The sequence below is a fragment of the Vipera berus genome (genome assembly GCF_964194415.1).
Source record: "Vipera berus genome assembly, chromosome: 1".
Taxonomy (NCBI): domain Eukaryota; kingdom Metazoa; phylum Chordata; class Lepidosauria; order Squamata; family Viperidae; genus Vipera; species Vipera berus.
Window position 1 is genome coordinate 259,110,603 of NC_138202.1, and position 16,471 is coordinate 259,127,073.

Below are 16,471 nucleotides of genomic sequence, written 5' to 3' on the forward strand. Positions count from 1 at the left end.
GTAGTTTCAACAATGACAAGGAACAATAACTGTTACTTAAAAGGCTGCCGCTTATATCACCCTCAAAAGCTTATCTTAGCTAAAAGACAGGCCAAAATCACCTGTCACCTAAAGCTATATATCTTATATTGCTGCCAATGTTGCAAATTCATCTGACAATATGACTCTTGAACTGCTTAAGCAAGAAGTATACATAGTAACAAGACTGCATGTTGATTCAATGTCCAAATTATCTGGACTATAAATCCAAATGCTAATTTAAGCACACAATAACAGACTGCCATGTCCTTCCCCCACCAATGAATAACAAATGTCCTTTCAGTAGACTTGAGGGTCTCCTGATTACAAAGCAGCACTGAAATATTTTAAAGAATTTAAAAATGAACAGTATAAAACTCTTCTTCAACCCCCAAATTTAAGAACATGTGGAAGTTTCAAGTATCTGTGGTATACAGATTTGTTAACTGAACAATGGTTTGAATATTATTGTGTTGGGCTATCACAATTCAGTTCAAAAAATCTGGATGACCACTAAACGTTGGAGTCTGGAGTATATCTTTGCTGCTATCTAGAGATCATCCACATTTTTGCAGTCCAAGTATATGTAAATTGTATATCCAATATCATGGGTTGTTTTTTTTAACATCTAGTAGTTTTATGTGTGTATAAAGGTAAGTGCTATCATTCAAGCTGAATGGAAGGAAATGAACAAGCACTATCTAAATATTAACAGAACTATCATTTGTTTGTTTGGATTTCTTGAATTATGGACATGCTATCTCATTTTCTATCTTTTCTTTTTTCCCTGTGAAAAGAAATACTAAACATCCTTGCCCTAAACAAGGCTAGCTCTTCCATCTCCCTGTTCTTGCAATCTGTTGTGTAACCAATCACCGGAGTTAAATTCCAGAATGACATCATGAACCCAGCCTATGAAACTTTTGTTATTTTTTTTCCCTTCAGTGAACTTCAGTTGCTCCCATAAATCTGATGACAGAGAACGTCTTTTAGTTTCCCACAGCACATCTTCATATAATTCAGTAACCATCAGTCATTAAGGTAAGGGACTCTACTTTTATTATAATAGTACTTTTTATTTTCCAATTAACCACCCTAATTCCCGTAACCAAAAAACAGTCTATACTTTTGTTGAACATTAGAAGGATACAGAAATCAAGTGTAAGCTACCTTCTGTGTTTATTTTTGTTTTATAACAGGAGCAAACAGGTCAAGGATTCTGTATGCATGTTAGAGCCAAAGAGGGAGAGAGAAGTGAGAGAAAGAAAAAGAGAAAATAAGTGGGGAAGTGAAGTAGAAAGGAACATCAAATCTAGTATGTCAGCTCTTTCTGCAAAAAAAAAGATCTAGAATTGATATATTGATACTACAAATGATTGTTTTAAAGGAAAATTGTTCATGCATCTAACAAAAGTTAAACTAGAGAGGAGAGGAATGCTAATTTTCCTTTAAAACAATCATTTGTAGTATCAATATATCAATTCTGGTGTCAACAATGTGTATTTTGTGTATGTGTATATTTACTGCTGCCCAGCAAACGAATCATATATATTTAAGAAAATATTGGATCAAAAAGCAAAATCAGAGAAGTCTCAAAAGAGTAATATATATAGGCAAGACCTTAATGTTTAGCAGAAGTCCCTTTTTGGACAAACTGGCTTTAAAATGCCTTCAATTTTAATACTATTATTTTTGGACTAGAATGAGAGATCTGATGGTCAAGAAATACATGCACAAAAAATTGTTGGGCAAGCAGATCCAGTATTCCTCTGGATCCTAGTCAACAGTTCTGATCCAACTATTCCTGCCTAAACTACTTAAATTCTCTTATAGATATTTTGAATTTAGAAATCAAATAGAGATTGACAAATTTACAAGTTTGCTATAATCAACATTTTTGGATTTTAGGATGTAACATGCCTAGTCCAAACTCGCGTTAAAAAAAAATCTTTTGAGGCTAATTCCATTATTTCTTCTGAGAAAACATTTACCAATGTGATTCTTGGATTACAATGGAGGCAGAGTGTCATATTAAGTTATCCACTTTTCAACAATCTTTAATTTTTTCTTAATATTCAATATTAATATTTCTTTTCACTTATTGCCTCTTTTCAACTTTCTTAACCCGCTTATGTTTAATCTCCATTCCCTCAGTTTTCTGGGCATTTTCCTATTATTTATCTCTTAATAAATTATTCCTTATTATATTAAATTATTAATTTCTATCTTTAATTAACAATATATTGCAGTATTTTCTGAAATATATTTTACTTTATATCCATCACTGACCACATAATTTAGATTCCCAACTAATACAACTGAGATCATGAAGAAAACCCAGCTACCTGTATGTAAATTATTAACTGACACCTGCCAAAATTTCAATTAAATGATGCACTGTGGAAGAAGTATCTTACAGTTTAAATTGGGGAACCAACAAAGCAGTTTTGTTAATATAGGGCTGAGAAATATAATTACTGGGTTCCACCATCAGCTCCAATCTATTTTCTCTTGCGTATCTTTTCAGCAGGAGAAATCAGCAGGAGACTCATGACCGCCAATGGAAAAACAATCTCACTATTTAGTTGTTTGTAAGAGACAAGACATAAATTTTAACAAAATGTAACATCTAAACAATACTGAAACCGTAACATTAAAAATCTACATTTAAATCAGGAAGAGTAAAAATTGAAGCAATTAAAAGACTATCATTGGGGTCCTCAAAAACCAATAAAGCACTTAGTAAGTTTTCAGTCTTCCAGAAACATAGCCAGCCAGCCTTTCACTGCACAATACAGAAAACAAATCCTATTCATTATCATTTTATTTTTTATTAATTGCTACTTACATGTATACTAGGCTTCAGCTTATAACATGGTTTTTTTTAAAAAAAATCTACACAGTATAATTATGGATGGATTCACATTAGTAACTTTTTGTTCCACAAGTTAACATCTGTTGTATTATATCACACTGTAAACACCCACACGCAATCCAATATTGATTTGGGACATTTTAAACCTATGTTTAACATGTGGACTAACCTACTTTTGGGAAGTCTAACTGCCCCACACAGCCAGTATGTGTTTTTAACAACTGCTGAATAAAATTGTTGCGAAAACTATGCAGTCCCACATTTATGCCACATTGAAAATAACTGCTTCTGGGGAGAATCAGTCAGGATGGAAAACCTCAGTCAAAGCAACTCCTGCTAAGTGATGATGAAAACAGACATTTTAACATGTTGACCCTAAAACAACCTTTCACTAAGAAAAATCACTGTAAAATATAAATATCCCTATCCCATATTTCATAGGGATAATCCGTCTCTGTGTGTGTGTGTGTGTATCACATTTTACTTAACGTAACTTACTAAGTCTGCAGCCAATAGAGAATAAAAATCATTTTAAAAAAGATTCAATTTTTTTAAAAAATGAAAAGGATTGTTTGCTGTCCAATAGTTATAACAATTGGATATTTAAAACAGTTCTGTACAACATAAACAGAATAGAAAGCTATTAACAGAATTTCTATTGAGTTTTGTCAACTGGAACTTGCATTGGATGGGACATGAGAAAATTAAGTATAACATGTGAATGAATTTTGTTTATTTATTAAAATAAAAAAGTACTTGCTCATCTTTCAAGATAGCTTTTCTACACAGGGACACCCTAATATACTGATTTATAATTTCAGTTAAACTGATTTGAGGAATTCAAGTGTCAATAAAACTCCAAATAAGATGGAAAAATATTCAAATGTAAATATCAGTAAAACACAGAAAACACTATTACAGCATAATTACAAGAATTCAGTTTTTAGGCACAAGAAAAAAAGTTCTATACTGTCAGTATTATTAATATTAATTTCAAATAGTAACCTTTTCAGAACAAAAACTGAATTGCAGTCCCAAATGATCTAAAAAAGTTGCAGATTTCCATTTTCTTCAAAGTACTTCTGATATTATCACCAGATATAAAGAACTCTAAATGCTTCCAAAGTCAAATACTTGTAAGCAAAGTGATAGTATTAAATCAAGTTAATGTCAGCTGACTTTGTTGCATATTGACATAAAATGAACACTAGTATATGAGGATTAATCATTAATTCTTTCAATTTTCATTTTCCAATTTTTAAATATTGAAATAGCAACTGCTAACCTTGTCAGAAACAGAACTATATTATATCACCAAGTAAACGGCTGATCCTTCCAAATAGCATGGAAAATTCCACAAAATAAATGTCATGACAATGTGAAATTCAACAGAGTGATATCTATGCTTTTACACAACATGTCAATAAAATAAATATTTCTATCATCAATTTAAGAGGTATATCTGTCAAGTGTTAAGTTAACAAATGTGTTTAATCTGTAAGTATTTGATTCATGATAGTCTGCTTGGAGCAGGATAAACATTTTAGAATAAATGTGTCCATATTTGGCCAGAAGAGTGATACCATTTTTACCGAGTTCCTTGAGAATACAGTTTTGTTATTACAGTATCAACCCTTGACAAATGTAAGCCAAAAAAAGAAACTGGACATAGCGTCAGGCAAATATTTTTGATGGCGAATAGACTATTGCCCTTAATTTCTCCAGAATCACAACAGGGCTGAAAATAATGTAGGGGAAAACAAGGACTGTGAAGCATATTTATTATGCTTCCAGCAAAAATCACGGTTCAGACTGAATGCAGCCCACCAACTCCGGTGTTTTTTTGGATTGTCAGGTGCTTGACAGCTTTTTTTGTTTTGGTGGGCATCAGAGAGGAAGCTTAATGAGCCCTCTGAGTCACCACCATACATGGTCGGTAGACTGCACTCAGTGCAGTGAGTCACAAATCACAACCACTGTGTCAAACATCTACTGTCTCTCAAGACTGCTTTCCTATGCAGGTTATTTTACACAACAGAACATGGTTTCAGCCAGCAGGGCTAAAATTATTCACAAATTCTGTGTACAGTCGTAGTTACCCAATTTATATACACCATTAAGGCACAAAAATATACTTAATGCAATCTGTATTTAGAATACTGGTATAGAGTTGCTACATATTTTGTTTCTCATTAAGACTTTGTTTCACTATACAATGTGTTACATTCTGTCACCTTGAAATAATCTACCCTTGCTGATTAAACCACTGTTTGCTGTAATTCTAACTTCACTTTCCTACTTTCCCTAGCTCCACAAAGATTCTTAAAACTTCTCAAACCGAAGATATTAAGCACATTGTACTCTGCTTCTTAGAAATCCATTCTTTCTTAAATTTCTGCTTTCCTGTTGCCATGGAGAAGGTCCAGTACATAACTCGCTCTGCTCTGAGGAGAGCCTCAACTATTGAGGTGCATCCACAAACACGGCAAAGGCTTCAGGAGCTTTTTGTAAACTTCTGTCTTATCTTAATATGTCTGTTGCTTATATGCATCATTGTGATGCTTCTTTGAAGTCCAGCTTTCTTTTGATTGATCTTCACTATGGGAAATGTACCAGAAGGAGAAAAGAACCAAACATCCAGCACAAGGAAATCTATGCAAGAAAGTCCAGCACTCAGTCTAAAAAATTTCTCACCATCTCCACTCTTACTCACTGTAACCATTAAAAGCACCTGTACTGAACAGTGATGTGAAAACTACTATCACAAGGCGATGCATGAGCTAATCTGCCTGCTTTATTTTGAAAGGAAGACTTCTGTGGATGTTGATGATTAGTGTTTATAATTACTTGCGTTATGTGTAAAATGTCCAACTATAAAGTTTTAAACAGCAGCCTCAAAATTTTGGTTCCAGATTATATGTTTGTTATTACTAATCAGCTATAAGTGTTTACTTTCATGAATAAAGAATGGGCTGAATGCACTATTATTAAATGCACAATTAAATCATTATATATTCTAGGAAATATGCATATCTTGAGTACTTGGATTTTTAACTGAAGCAATTATTAACTTCTTTTCCCCTACCTATTCATCATATGTTTGAAAAAGACAATGAAGCATTGCATATTTATTGCCTCGTTCTACTAAAATGCAAATATAAATATACAGTCTGTTTGTAACCTTCAATTGGGTGAAATGATATATCATATAGGGCAACAATTTTTGAATCAAAGTACCTGAAATGGGATAACTTAAAGAAGGCATCCAAAATCTGGGACCCATTTACTTTTGTGGAATTGAAATTTTGCAAGATGATGATGATCCTTTCCAATGCTCCCTATGAGCCTTCTTCCTGTGGCCAGCAGGAAGCCAGGAGCTGCTTCTGCTCACACTGCTTGTTTGCCTGCCCGTAGTCATTCTGTTTTTCTGATTAGTTAAGGAAATATCCTGAAAATGATCTCACGGATTGTCTTGTTTGATATATTTATAAATATTGAATATATTCTCTTCCGTAACACAAGTGATATCTTCTAGGTAACACTTTCATTATGCAGTTGCTTTTCAGTCATATAATTTAGCAAGAGGTCTAGATGGTGAATTCTTGCAAGTTTGATCTTTTCCTGTTTTTGTTCCACAAAGAATCATCTATCACAGCCAAAATAAATAAATCTGTACAACAGCCTCTTTATTGGTTGCAGTAGAAGTTCACCTGTTGTCAGACTGCATATAACAAATAGCATTTGTTCTTTTAGCACATCTAAAAAAAGTGAAGAATTAAATCTGATTTCAAAATTTTTCCAATATGACATTTAGTGAACTATGGATAAAAATTATTTTGGTAATGTGAAACCTCTTTTATAGAATGGTCCTTCTTATCACTTCTATGAAGTTTATAGGCTGTCACTTTAACTACATATGTATGTGTATATGATATCACTATATCTGAAGTGGTAAGAAACAAATGTTGAATGATTTATTACAATATTAGAATAATTCCACTCACTGAGAATGAGAATGTATTCTTCATATCATAATTATGTAACATATGAATTTATTTTCCCTAGTGAGAAACAACCAGTTCTTCTAAACTTTCCTAAAATAAAATGAAGGCTAACTGTTTAACAAGGTATTAATTTTAATTTTCACTGTTTAATACATTAAAATTAGTTCAATCATTATTGTCAACACTAAGGATTATCTGACCATAAATAAAGCATGTCAAAATCGGATCATGTCAAATTCAGATCATTATTGCCTTCTCTCACCTCTTCAATTTTGGATTCTGCAATGTTGGCTCTGTTTATATAAAATAACAAATAACTATATAATGAACAATTTCAACTACGAGATATCAATACTGGTTTCAAGGCACAAGTGGTTTCCGGAAGTTGGGAAGTATCTACATAGGAAATCTTCTGAAGGCAGCATTTCCAAGGGAGGCAAGGAAATGTGAGACTGATGTCAACAGTGCTGTGGTATTGCCTACATGCCTCAAAAAGACAGAGCTTGTGTACAATTTCACTCTAATTATTATACTAAAAGCTGCATGTGCCCATATGTTTACCTGAATTCTAAGATAAAAACAGATTACTAATTGTAGAAAATAATTATTAATGTAGAAAACAAATTCATTTTATTCCCAACTGTTTCAACATTAAGACTTAATTTCAAAATTTTGCTCCCCTCCCCCTATATCCAGTTATAGTATTTTGTTCTTGCATCAGAAATTTGAAAATGTATAGCTAGATAATTAACTAGTAACCCCTCCTTACTTTCTGATGAATATTTTTTATTAAAATAAATTTTTATGAAGATTTCAAAAACTACAGAAGGACAGAAAAAGAAATAGAGATTATAAAAGAAAAAAGAAAAATATATCTAAACAAATAACTTCTCATTTCTTTTCAGCAGTAATAAACCTAGCACGGCCATCCTCACATACTGCATACCAGAGTTCCATTCTTCCCTTAAAAACATTTTAATCAATAAATCCCAAAATCACCAGCTCATTTTTATCCATTTTCAGCAGTCTCTATAAAACGTTTATAAGGGTAGCTGTAGTTCCCTTTTTTAAGCAAACAAGTCAATTTAGCCATTTCTGCAAGCTCAACCAACAATCCTTTCTTCCATTATTGCTGTTTCTGTATTTTCCATCTTTTTACATAGCCTCACTGCAACCGTTCTTTACTTTTGAAGGTTCCATAAACACTGCTCAGTTGCACCACCTCACACTCACAAATAGGTGAAAGAGTTGCTTACCAAATGCCATTCTTTTTCTATATATGATTTTGCCCGTGGTATATTATTTGCTGATCTCAAATTTAATAACATAATTATCCCAAATGATGTTCAAAGGCTGTCCCTGGAATATTTAAAAAGCATGCAAGCTTAAAACAAATGCTACTATACAAAAAGCAATACTAATTGTAATAAAGTCTCCTGTTTTCATACCCAAAGTCTATGTAAATCTGTCATAGCATATCATGGAAATCCAGGACATTACAAATCTTCCCATTTTTTTTAAAAAAAAGACACAATTATGTAATTTCTGAAGAACCACAGTGAGAATGACTAAGTCTAATCAGAAAGATTATATTTTATAGAATTTGAACTTTTTTGATTAAAAAGAAAAACATCCTGTGCCAGAGGTTAAAATACACGCTTATAACATTCTAACTGAAACCAAACAAAAATGAAAATAATGGTAGGATGATGCCTAGGAAAGAGATCAGTTTATAAGAAACCCATTTCTTGTAGACCAAATTACAATCCTTCATATAGTAACTCTATTAGCCTTAATAATTAAGCAAAAAATTATGGATTTTACAGCTCTAGTGCCTCCATCGAAGTATATTCACTGAATTAACTCAAAAGTAAATTCCATTCTATCCAACAGTTAATTCAAAATAAATCAAACAGAACTACTGGTCTGTAACAAAATCCTTATTTTTTGATTTTCAGTTTGCCTTTGCAGGAGTTCAATTGTATTAAGCTCCATTTATTTATTTATTTATTTATTACTGTAAAGAGGTGGGCATGTCTGCGGATGGGGTATATCTTACATATCCTTCACACTGCAGTTAAATATAGCTAGAATGACTCTTTCCTGTTTCCCAAAAGAGAAACTGGCCCTTCTTTTGGTAGAAAGTAATCCAATCTTTCCATATGCCTCTTCCTAATGATTCAAAGAGCTTATGCCTCAGGTATCTAATTGTCCATCTCACTCTTCAGTCTGGAACTTGAGGGAAAATTGGATTTGACTCGCTGAGACTTTATTCAAGTTCAGTTTAAATATGAAGGTAGTAAAAAGGTAAAAGAGTCCCTGCTCCGCCAGGTTAACCCTAGAGATCAAAAAATAAGAACGAAACGGAGTATTATGAAATTTGGCAAAATTTGTACAATTGGTTAGAATTAAGGAGGATCGCTGAGATGAACATTGTTTGACCGGTTGATAATGTAAGAACCTTTTATTAGCATCTATATAATGGACATAACTGAAAGATACGTAAATATAACGCTGAGGACTGAATGACAGTTTACTAAAAAAAAATGACAGATCTTATATGCACTTTTTTATATATTTTGTCCTGTTATAGACTGTATTTTAGGTTTTTGTTATTTGTTTTCTGTAACATAAGATAATACTAATAGTAGCGTTATAGCTAGGGAAGTTGAATCATGTCCACTTTTGTTTTTAAATGTATATTTAATAAAATTTTCTTTAAAAAAAGAGAGAGAGAGTCCCTGCTCCGCTAATGATTGCTGACTCTAGTTAATAGTAATACCAGCCCCTTAACTGGCCTCCAGATCAGAGAAGAGAGGTGAGGCAGGATGGAAACGAACATGTGGATAGCTGATTATAATCGAAAATGTGCTTTGAAGAGTAAACTTTAATCATATAAACTATTTTTATATTAAATTCTTTTATAAACAATGTTAACAACATTTAGAACAAGAGCAGAGAATTAACAATGCTGCTGCATCTTGAATCATTTAATATTAAATACAATTCATCAAACGATGACATATGTTGAATGGGAGAAGGTTTTATTCCTACTTGGCTTGAAAAAATAATGCCAATATAGAATTTCCGGCAATTTGTAGCTTGTTAGATCACTGACCTAGATTTAACATGAGCTTGGGGAGGACGCGTAAGTACGGTACTCACATTAGCTGTGACTCACTATCATTTTTTTTCAGGTTATTGGACAAAAAAAAGCTCTTATGAGTCAAGAAATGGTCACAACAAGAGTACTGCAACCCACACATGTCAACTGTAACTCACTGTCACTGAACTGAACCTGCTTATAACAACAATCAATTATTTCTACCGCAAGGAAAATAAATGCAGTTTGCCACAATGGATTTTGCTGCAAATAGAGGTCTCAACCTGTTACTCAATTTTCTACTTATTTTTTTGGTTCTTGTTCTTATGTACATCCTTGTAAAGCTCATGTGAGGGTTGTTTTTTTTTAACTCTTCATTTATGCCATCATGGTAACTTGAACCTTCAAAACTGTATGAATATGAAAAACGAAATGAACAAGACAAAACAAATCCCTAGACTTAACACCCTGCATATCAGGGAAGCTTTCACTGTATTAGAGAAATGGAAAAAAATACTATTTTTACAACAGAACAGATCAGATCTACAGCGCAATCTGAAATCTGAAGTAGAGAAAAGGAAAAAAACAAACATGAAATTTTCTACAGGAAGAAAATAAAGGTGCGAACATGGAATCATCTGTGATTTTTATGTTGAAGATGAGAGCAAATAGCCATTTAGAGGAACTAGAGAAACCACATGAAGACAAATGCTTATTCAGAGTAAATTTCTGCATATTTGATGGTGATACATATACATACACATAGGAATAAAAATAAGCATAATGAGACTTTGTTATGAACTACCTTGCGTAAGATTATGCTGTTTTTTATTGGTAATATTAAAACAGGACATTTATATTCTATTATAAAGTGCTATAATAGAGTATTATATAGAATAGAGTATTATTGTAATAACACCTTTAGCAAACCATAGAATACTCTTTCCACTAAAAGCATATTAACCTTCCCATAGTTTATCTAAGTTACTTCCAAGCCTGTTTGTCTCTATTGTGAGGGGTTTTTGTTGTTGTTGTTGTTTTTGGGGAGGGGGGTCTGCCTCTCAAACTCACTACGGTTAGAAGGTTTCAGACTAACTCCAATTCAATTACTCACTCCATATGCCTTTCATGCCAGATGAGAAGAATCTAAAAGACAATTAGAACATATTACCGGTACTTTTAAGAATTTTTTTATGTATTGATTTTTGTTGTGATGAGGTTGTATATTATCACTTCAAGCAGATTTAAGGAACTAAGAATGCACAATTTCTTTGTAAGCAAAATTGCCATTTGCCACTTTTTCTCTTCTTACCTATATTTCACAAAGAAATGAAACACCCAGTGAAGTTATACTCTAGGTGTGATTGAAACTGTCCTCTGCCAGTTTCCCACAATCAAAGTCAATGAAAACCCCACAGGAATGTGGAAGTCACAGTTTCTAGAGGTCCTCGTTTAACAATTCATGCAGTCCTTAATGACAGCATCTGGGACTGGTGGAACTGTCATCACTAAGTGACATGGTCATGTGACATCACGCTTTACGAATGCATTGCTTAGGGATGGCAATTCTGATCCAAATTGTTATCGTAACCCAAGGACTACCTGTATTGGTAGGAAATTACCGTATGTGCCTATGTGCCCATCTTAGGACAAGAGTCACTTTCAAAAACTTGAGAATTCTGGCAATGTAATAAGTGTTACAAGATGAACTAAGTTTTATACCATATGTATAAAACAGCTACAAAATTTTGTAATCTTTTTAAAAATACAAATAATTATAACAAAAAACTACTGATAATCTAGAAACATGGTAGAATGTCTGAGTATACACTTTTATGGACATCTTTATGCACATTTGAGTAACTCATCTATACTTTAGTTATTTTAAAATTTCAGATTTACTTTAGCAGATTACACCTCTCCATTCTCAACATTACTTACGCCACTAGCCTTGGTTTCTGGAGCCTGGAGTGTTGCCATTGAAAACACAAATATATTGTTCTATTTGGGGGGGGGAGGGGGCTCTTATTTAAATATGACATGAAATACAGTAAAATTTGACATTTTGAGGAATTTCAAGAACAACCAACAAGCAATTGCTACACCTTGTTGAGATTTATAGGAAGGCTACAATTAGTAAAAAAAAAAAAATCCTACACACATACAGACTTACAACTATTTGTTTAGTGACTATTTGAAGTTACAGTGGCACTGGAAAAAGTGACTTACGAATAGTTGTCACACTTGTCACATGATCAAAATTTTGGTGTTTGGCAATAGCATGTATTTATGACAGTTGCACTGTCCTGGAATCATGTGATCAACATTTACAATGTTCCCAGATGACTTCTGACAAGCAAAGTCAAGGGGGGTAGCCAGATTTGCATAACATGATTCATTTAACAACTGCAGTGATTCACTTAACAACCACAGCAAAAGGGTCCTAAAATGGGGTGTGACTCACTTAACAACTGCCTTGCTTAGCAATAGAAACGTTGAGCTCAATTGTAGTCAAAAGTCGAACTCTATCTGCATGCAAAAGTCAGTACCAATACTTTAATAAATACATTGCATTACTGATTCATTATGTCATTTATTTTATTGTATCAACATTGTCATTTTTACTGAGTAATGAAAAAGAAGATAACATGTTCCATCTCTAAAAATATATGACAATATCAATTATTTTAATTTCCTCACTAACTCAGCAGCAGCAATATCACAAGGGTGGGAAAAAAGCCCAAAGGAGAGGAAAACTCAAATTATATGACTTGATTGGATTACCACTTCCTCTATTTCGCAGTATAAAATTATTTTCACAACACACAATAAAATTTAGGCATATAAATGAATCTTCACCATTATAGAATTTGTAAAGTTATTAAAGAAAAAAAACACCTTATTAAAGCGTTCTAAATGACAGAAAACCAAACATTTTCCTCTTTTATTATTTTAAATATATTATATTATTAACAGCTAGCAAAGGATCCTGGTCATATTAGAATTATGACACAGAAGTAGAAAACGTGCGTGTATCTGTATCCAAGTAGTGTTACAATTATTATTTTCATATCATTTATTACTGTTCTGTGTCACGTTGGGAAATGTTAAATGAAACTGTTACATAATTATTCTTCCTAATTATGACATACCTGACAAATCAACTATTATAGTCAAGAGGCTAAGAAACAACAAAGACTTTACTTTTAATCTTGCTTCTACTCTAAACCCACTAAAGGACTATCACTATACCTAAAACACTACTCCTTCCTTCAGTCTTAGCCCTCTACCATACGGCAAAAGAAAACAGCCTACCTAATAGGGTTCTACTAACTATTAAATACTGTTAAGTAAATAAATTGAAGTCTATAAATGCTAGTTATATCTAATAAATTTTTAGACCACGTACATGCCAAATAAATCTAAGTACTCCTTTCTTACTGGCAGGGCAAAAAACACTGCCAAGGCTCCATACTGGTGCCTCTTCTCTCTCTCCTTTATAGTTCTGCAACAATATAGAAGGAGCAGCTTCTAATTCTTTTTGAATTACCCAGAGTTCTACATCAAATTATGTGGATGTCATCTTATCCACCAGCACCTTGATTTATTAGGTGTAATACAGAATCACGAGGTGACTGAGGTGCGCTTGCTGAATAAGTGATGTCTAGCCACAAAATGTCAGTGTTCGCAATTAACAAGTTAAGCTAAATATATAGGTAAATGGGAGAAGATGGATGTGTTTCTCTGTCACCTGAACCATTCATGCTATGCAAAAACAGTGAAAACCCTCAGAGCCTTTTTAGAATTGAGAAGCATTTAAATTGCAGCAATAAACGAACTAAAAAAGAAACACTTGATATGCTAATTTGGTGTACTGGTTAAGGTACCAGGCTAGAATGCAGGAGATCACTGAAATAAAATTTCATCCTCATCCTTCTCCTCGCCATCACCACCACCATCATCATCGAGTTCCTAGTCCCACTGAGGCAAAAAGCCAACTGAATGTCCTTGGGCCAGTCATTCCCTCTTAAGCAGCAGGCACACCACTTCTGAAAAACCTTCCCTATAAAGCTACAGGAACTAGACCAGATTCCAGAAATCAATGCTGACTTGAAGGTATCAAAAAAAAAAAAAAAGCTTCAACTATGTTTCCTGATCTTGCACATGCCCCTTTGATATTTCTAGAAGCAGCCCACCATTTTCCAGACATCTGTGTAAGCCTGGAGAAAAAAAATGCTGCTGTCTTAAAGAGTGTTTACAATACTTTGGGCATTGTCCCTCTTTCTTTGTATGGCCACATGTGGCCATCAGATGAAAAGTGATCTGTAACGGTAATGTAAGAACTCTCTGCTTTAATATGTGTGTTCTAAAGGAAAAGCGGTGGGTCAGTGGGTTAGGACGCTGAGCTTGTCGATCAGAAGGTCGGCAGTTTGGCGGGTCGAATCCCGAGTGCCGCGTAACAGAGTGAGCGCCTGTTACTCGTCCCAGCTTCTGCCAACCTAGCAGTTCGAAAGCACGTAAAAATGCAAGTAGAAAAATAGGGACCACTACGGTGGGAAGGTAACAGCGTTCCGTGCGCCTTTGGCGTCTAGTCATGCTGGCCACATGACCACGGAGACATCCTTGGACAAGCGCTGGCTCTTCGGCTTTGAAACGGAGATGAGCACCGGCCCCTAGAGCCGGAAACGACTAGCACGCATGTGCGGGGGAACCTTTACCTTTACCTTTTAAAGGAAAAGCAGTCCAGTTGCTCAGGTTTCTGCAACTTTATTCCATTTCTTTTCAAATAAATTTTGTTACAAGGAAATGCTTTGGGTTGAATTAGGCTGCCAAGAGCTTAATATGACTATATTTGTGTGATAACTGACACAAGTATGTAAGTTGCAGCATTGATGTGATAATAGCATAATGCATGTGTTACCACTGTCTCTCTGTGGATGCCTGCTCAAGCTACATATTCATATTTAATGCACCTTCCAATATTTACATTTGGAGAAAGAAAGAAAAATCTGAGACAAATTAAGTGAAATATGTTAGCACCATTTTATAACAACTGCTATCTCATTTGGTTTCAATGAAAGCATTTATAATAAAAACAGAAGAGTAGATACAAGCTTATTCATTGAACAGAAAGACGTCTGATATTATTTTTCTCATTATCCACTTGGTGGCAGCAAACACTGAAGTTTGATTCTTACCTGCAGATGTTCACTTCCTGTTCTAAGTCCTTCAAGTTGCTGTAACTGCCAAGGAGATAAGCTGTATGACTCCTCAGAAGGCCTGGATTCTGGAGGATTTGTACGAAATTGTTCTGTAAGCCACCTCTGAGTCCTCTCAGAAGATTGAATGGAAACTGCAGCCTGTGGTTCCAAAGTTATATATTCTTGATGAAAAGCTTCAGAGTTTAATGAAGCAGGCTTGCTTTCAGGTAAGGCACTGTAGGTCATATCTAAGGCATGTCTCCTGTTTGAGGCATCAGGAAGCCCCCAACTGTCTTTGCTGCAACTTTCAAATTTGTATTTGCAGTTCAAAGTAGAATCCTTTTTCTTCCCATTTTCTCTGTCCTCAGACTTTAATAGTTCCATACTATTGTACAAGCAATTTGACCCACTTTTTCTTAATTGTGGTGAAACAGTCTTGTCTCTTCCATTTGTATCCAAGTTGGTCCTGCATTCTGCTGAATAAACATCCCCATCCTGGTTACAACTAAGAGGTGTGCTGAGTTTAGACAACGATGACCACTTCCTTACAGGCCTCAAATCTTTCATATCAAGAGAGCTGTCCAACATGCCCTGATGCCTGCTTTGAGCAGATCTCAAAAGGCTTGTGCTCCACTTTGTAGAGTTGGACTTGAGAGGATCCCTATGTTTTGAAAGCGAAGTGTTGATATGAGATGGCATTACATGGGCAGTGGGAATTGAGACCAACGAGCGGCTGGGCTTAAACGTGGAAGTACCACTTGATGTGGAATGATCTGGGAAGAAAGATTTTCATCACGTGAGTTCTTGTGAAATAGCCAGTGTTAATGGGAATAACACAAAGAAATTAGTTTAATTTATTTAAAATATACATTTAATATATCCGTGAACATCGACAGATGTAGTGGCAAGAGACGTTGCATGGTATCATGGCACAAATGACTCAAATGATCTATTAAAGTTCTTTTGCATCATAATATAAAATTAGGCAAGCATTTTATTCAAATCATTTGCATCATGGAACATAATTCTGATATCACCATGACTTTTAAGACTATATGTTTAAGACTTTTTTCTACAAAGATATATATGGACATTTGGCAATAACTGCTATGAATTCTACCCTATCACTAGTAAGCAACCATGCTGAAATACACTGTTGTATATGAACTCTGAACGGGTTCCTCCTACAGAGAGTTATAGTAATCGAATGTTTACCAAGAAAGCTTTTCTCCTCTAACAAGCCATTCTCAGACTAGAATTTTGTAATTAA

General features: G+C 34.2%; 2 protein-coding genes across 2 annotated transcripts in view; one reads left to right on the forward strand and one right to left on the reverse strand.

The window, feature by feature from the left end:
- CEP85L (centrosomal protein 85L) overlaps window positions 1-16,471 on the reverse strand; it is a 127,362-nt gene that overhangs the window by 53,865 nt on the left and 57,026 nt on the right. The window contains exon 3 of the mRNA XM_081312991.1: window positions 15,199-15,974. Within this exon, the coding sequence (XP_081169117.1) occupies window positions 15,199-15,974 (776 nt within the window). The remainder of the gene's footprint in view (window positions 1-15,198; window positions 15,975-16,471) is intronic.
- PLN (phospholamban) lies at window positions 973-5,966 on the forward strand. Its single transcript, XM_081312992.1, has 2 exons — window positions 973-1,059; window positions 5,202-5,966. The coding sequence occupies exon 2, from the start codon at window positions 5,305-5,307 to the stop codon at window positions 5,461-5,463; it is 159 nt and encodes a 52-aa protein (XP_081169118.1). The 5' UTR covers window positions 973-1,059; window positions 5,202-5,304; the 3' UTR covers window positions 5,464-5,966.

Excerpts from the sequence above, each read along its gene's own strand:
- PLN (XM_081312992.1), top strand. The coding sequence starts at position 5,305 with ATGGAGAAGGTCCAGTACATAACTCGCTCTGCTCTGAGGAGAGCCTCA.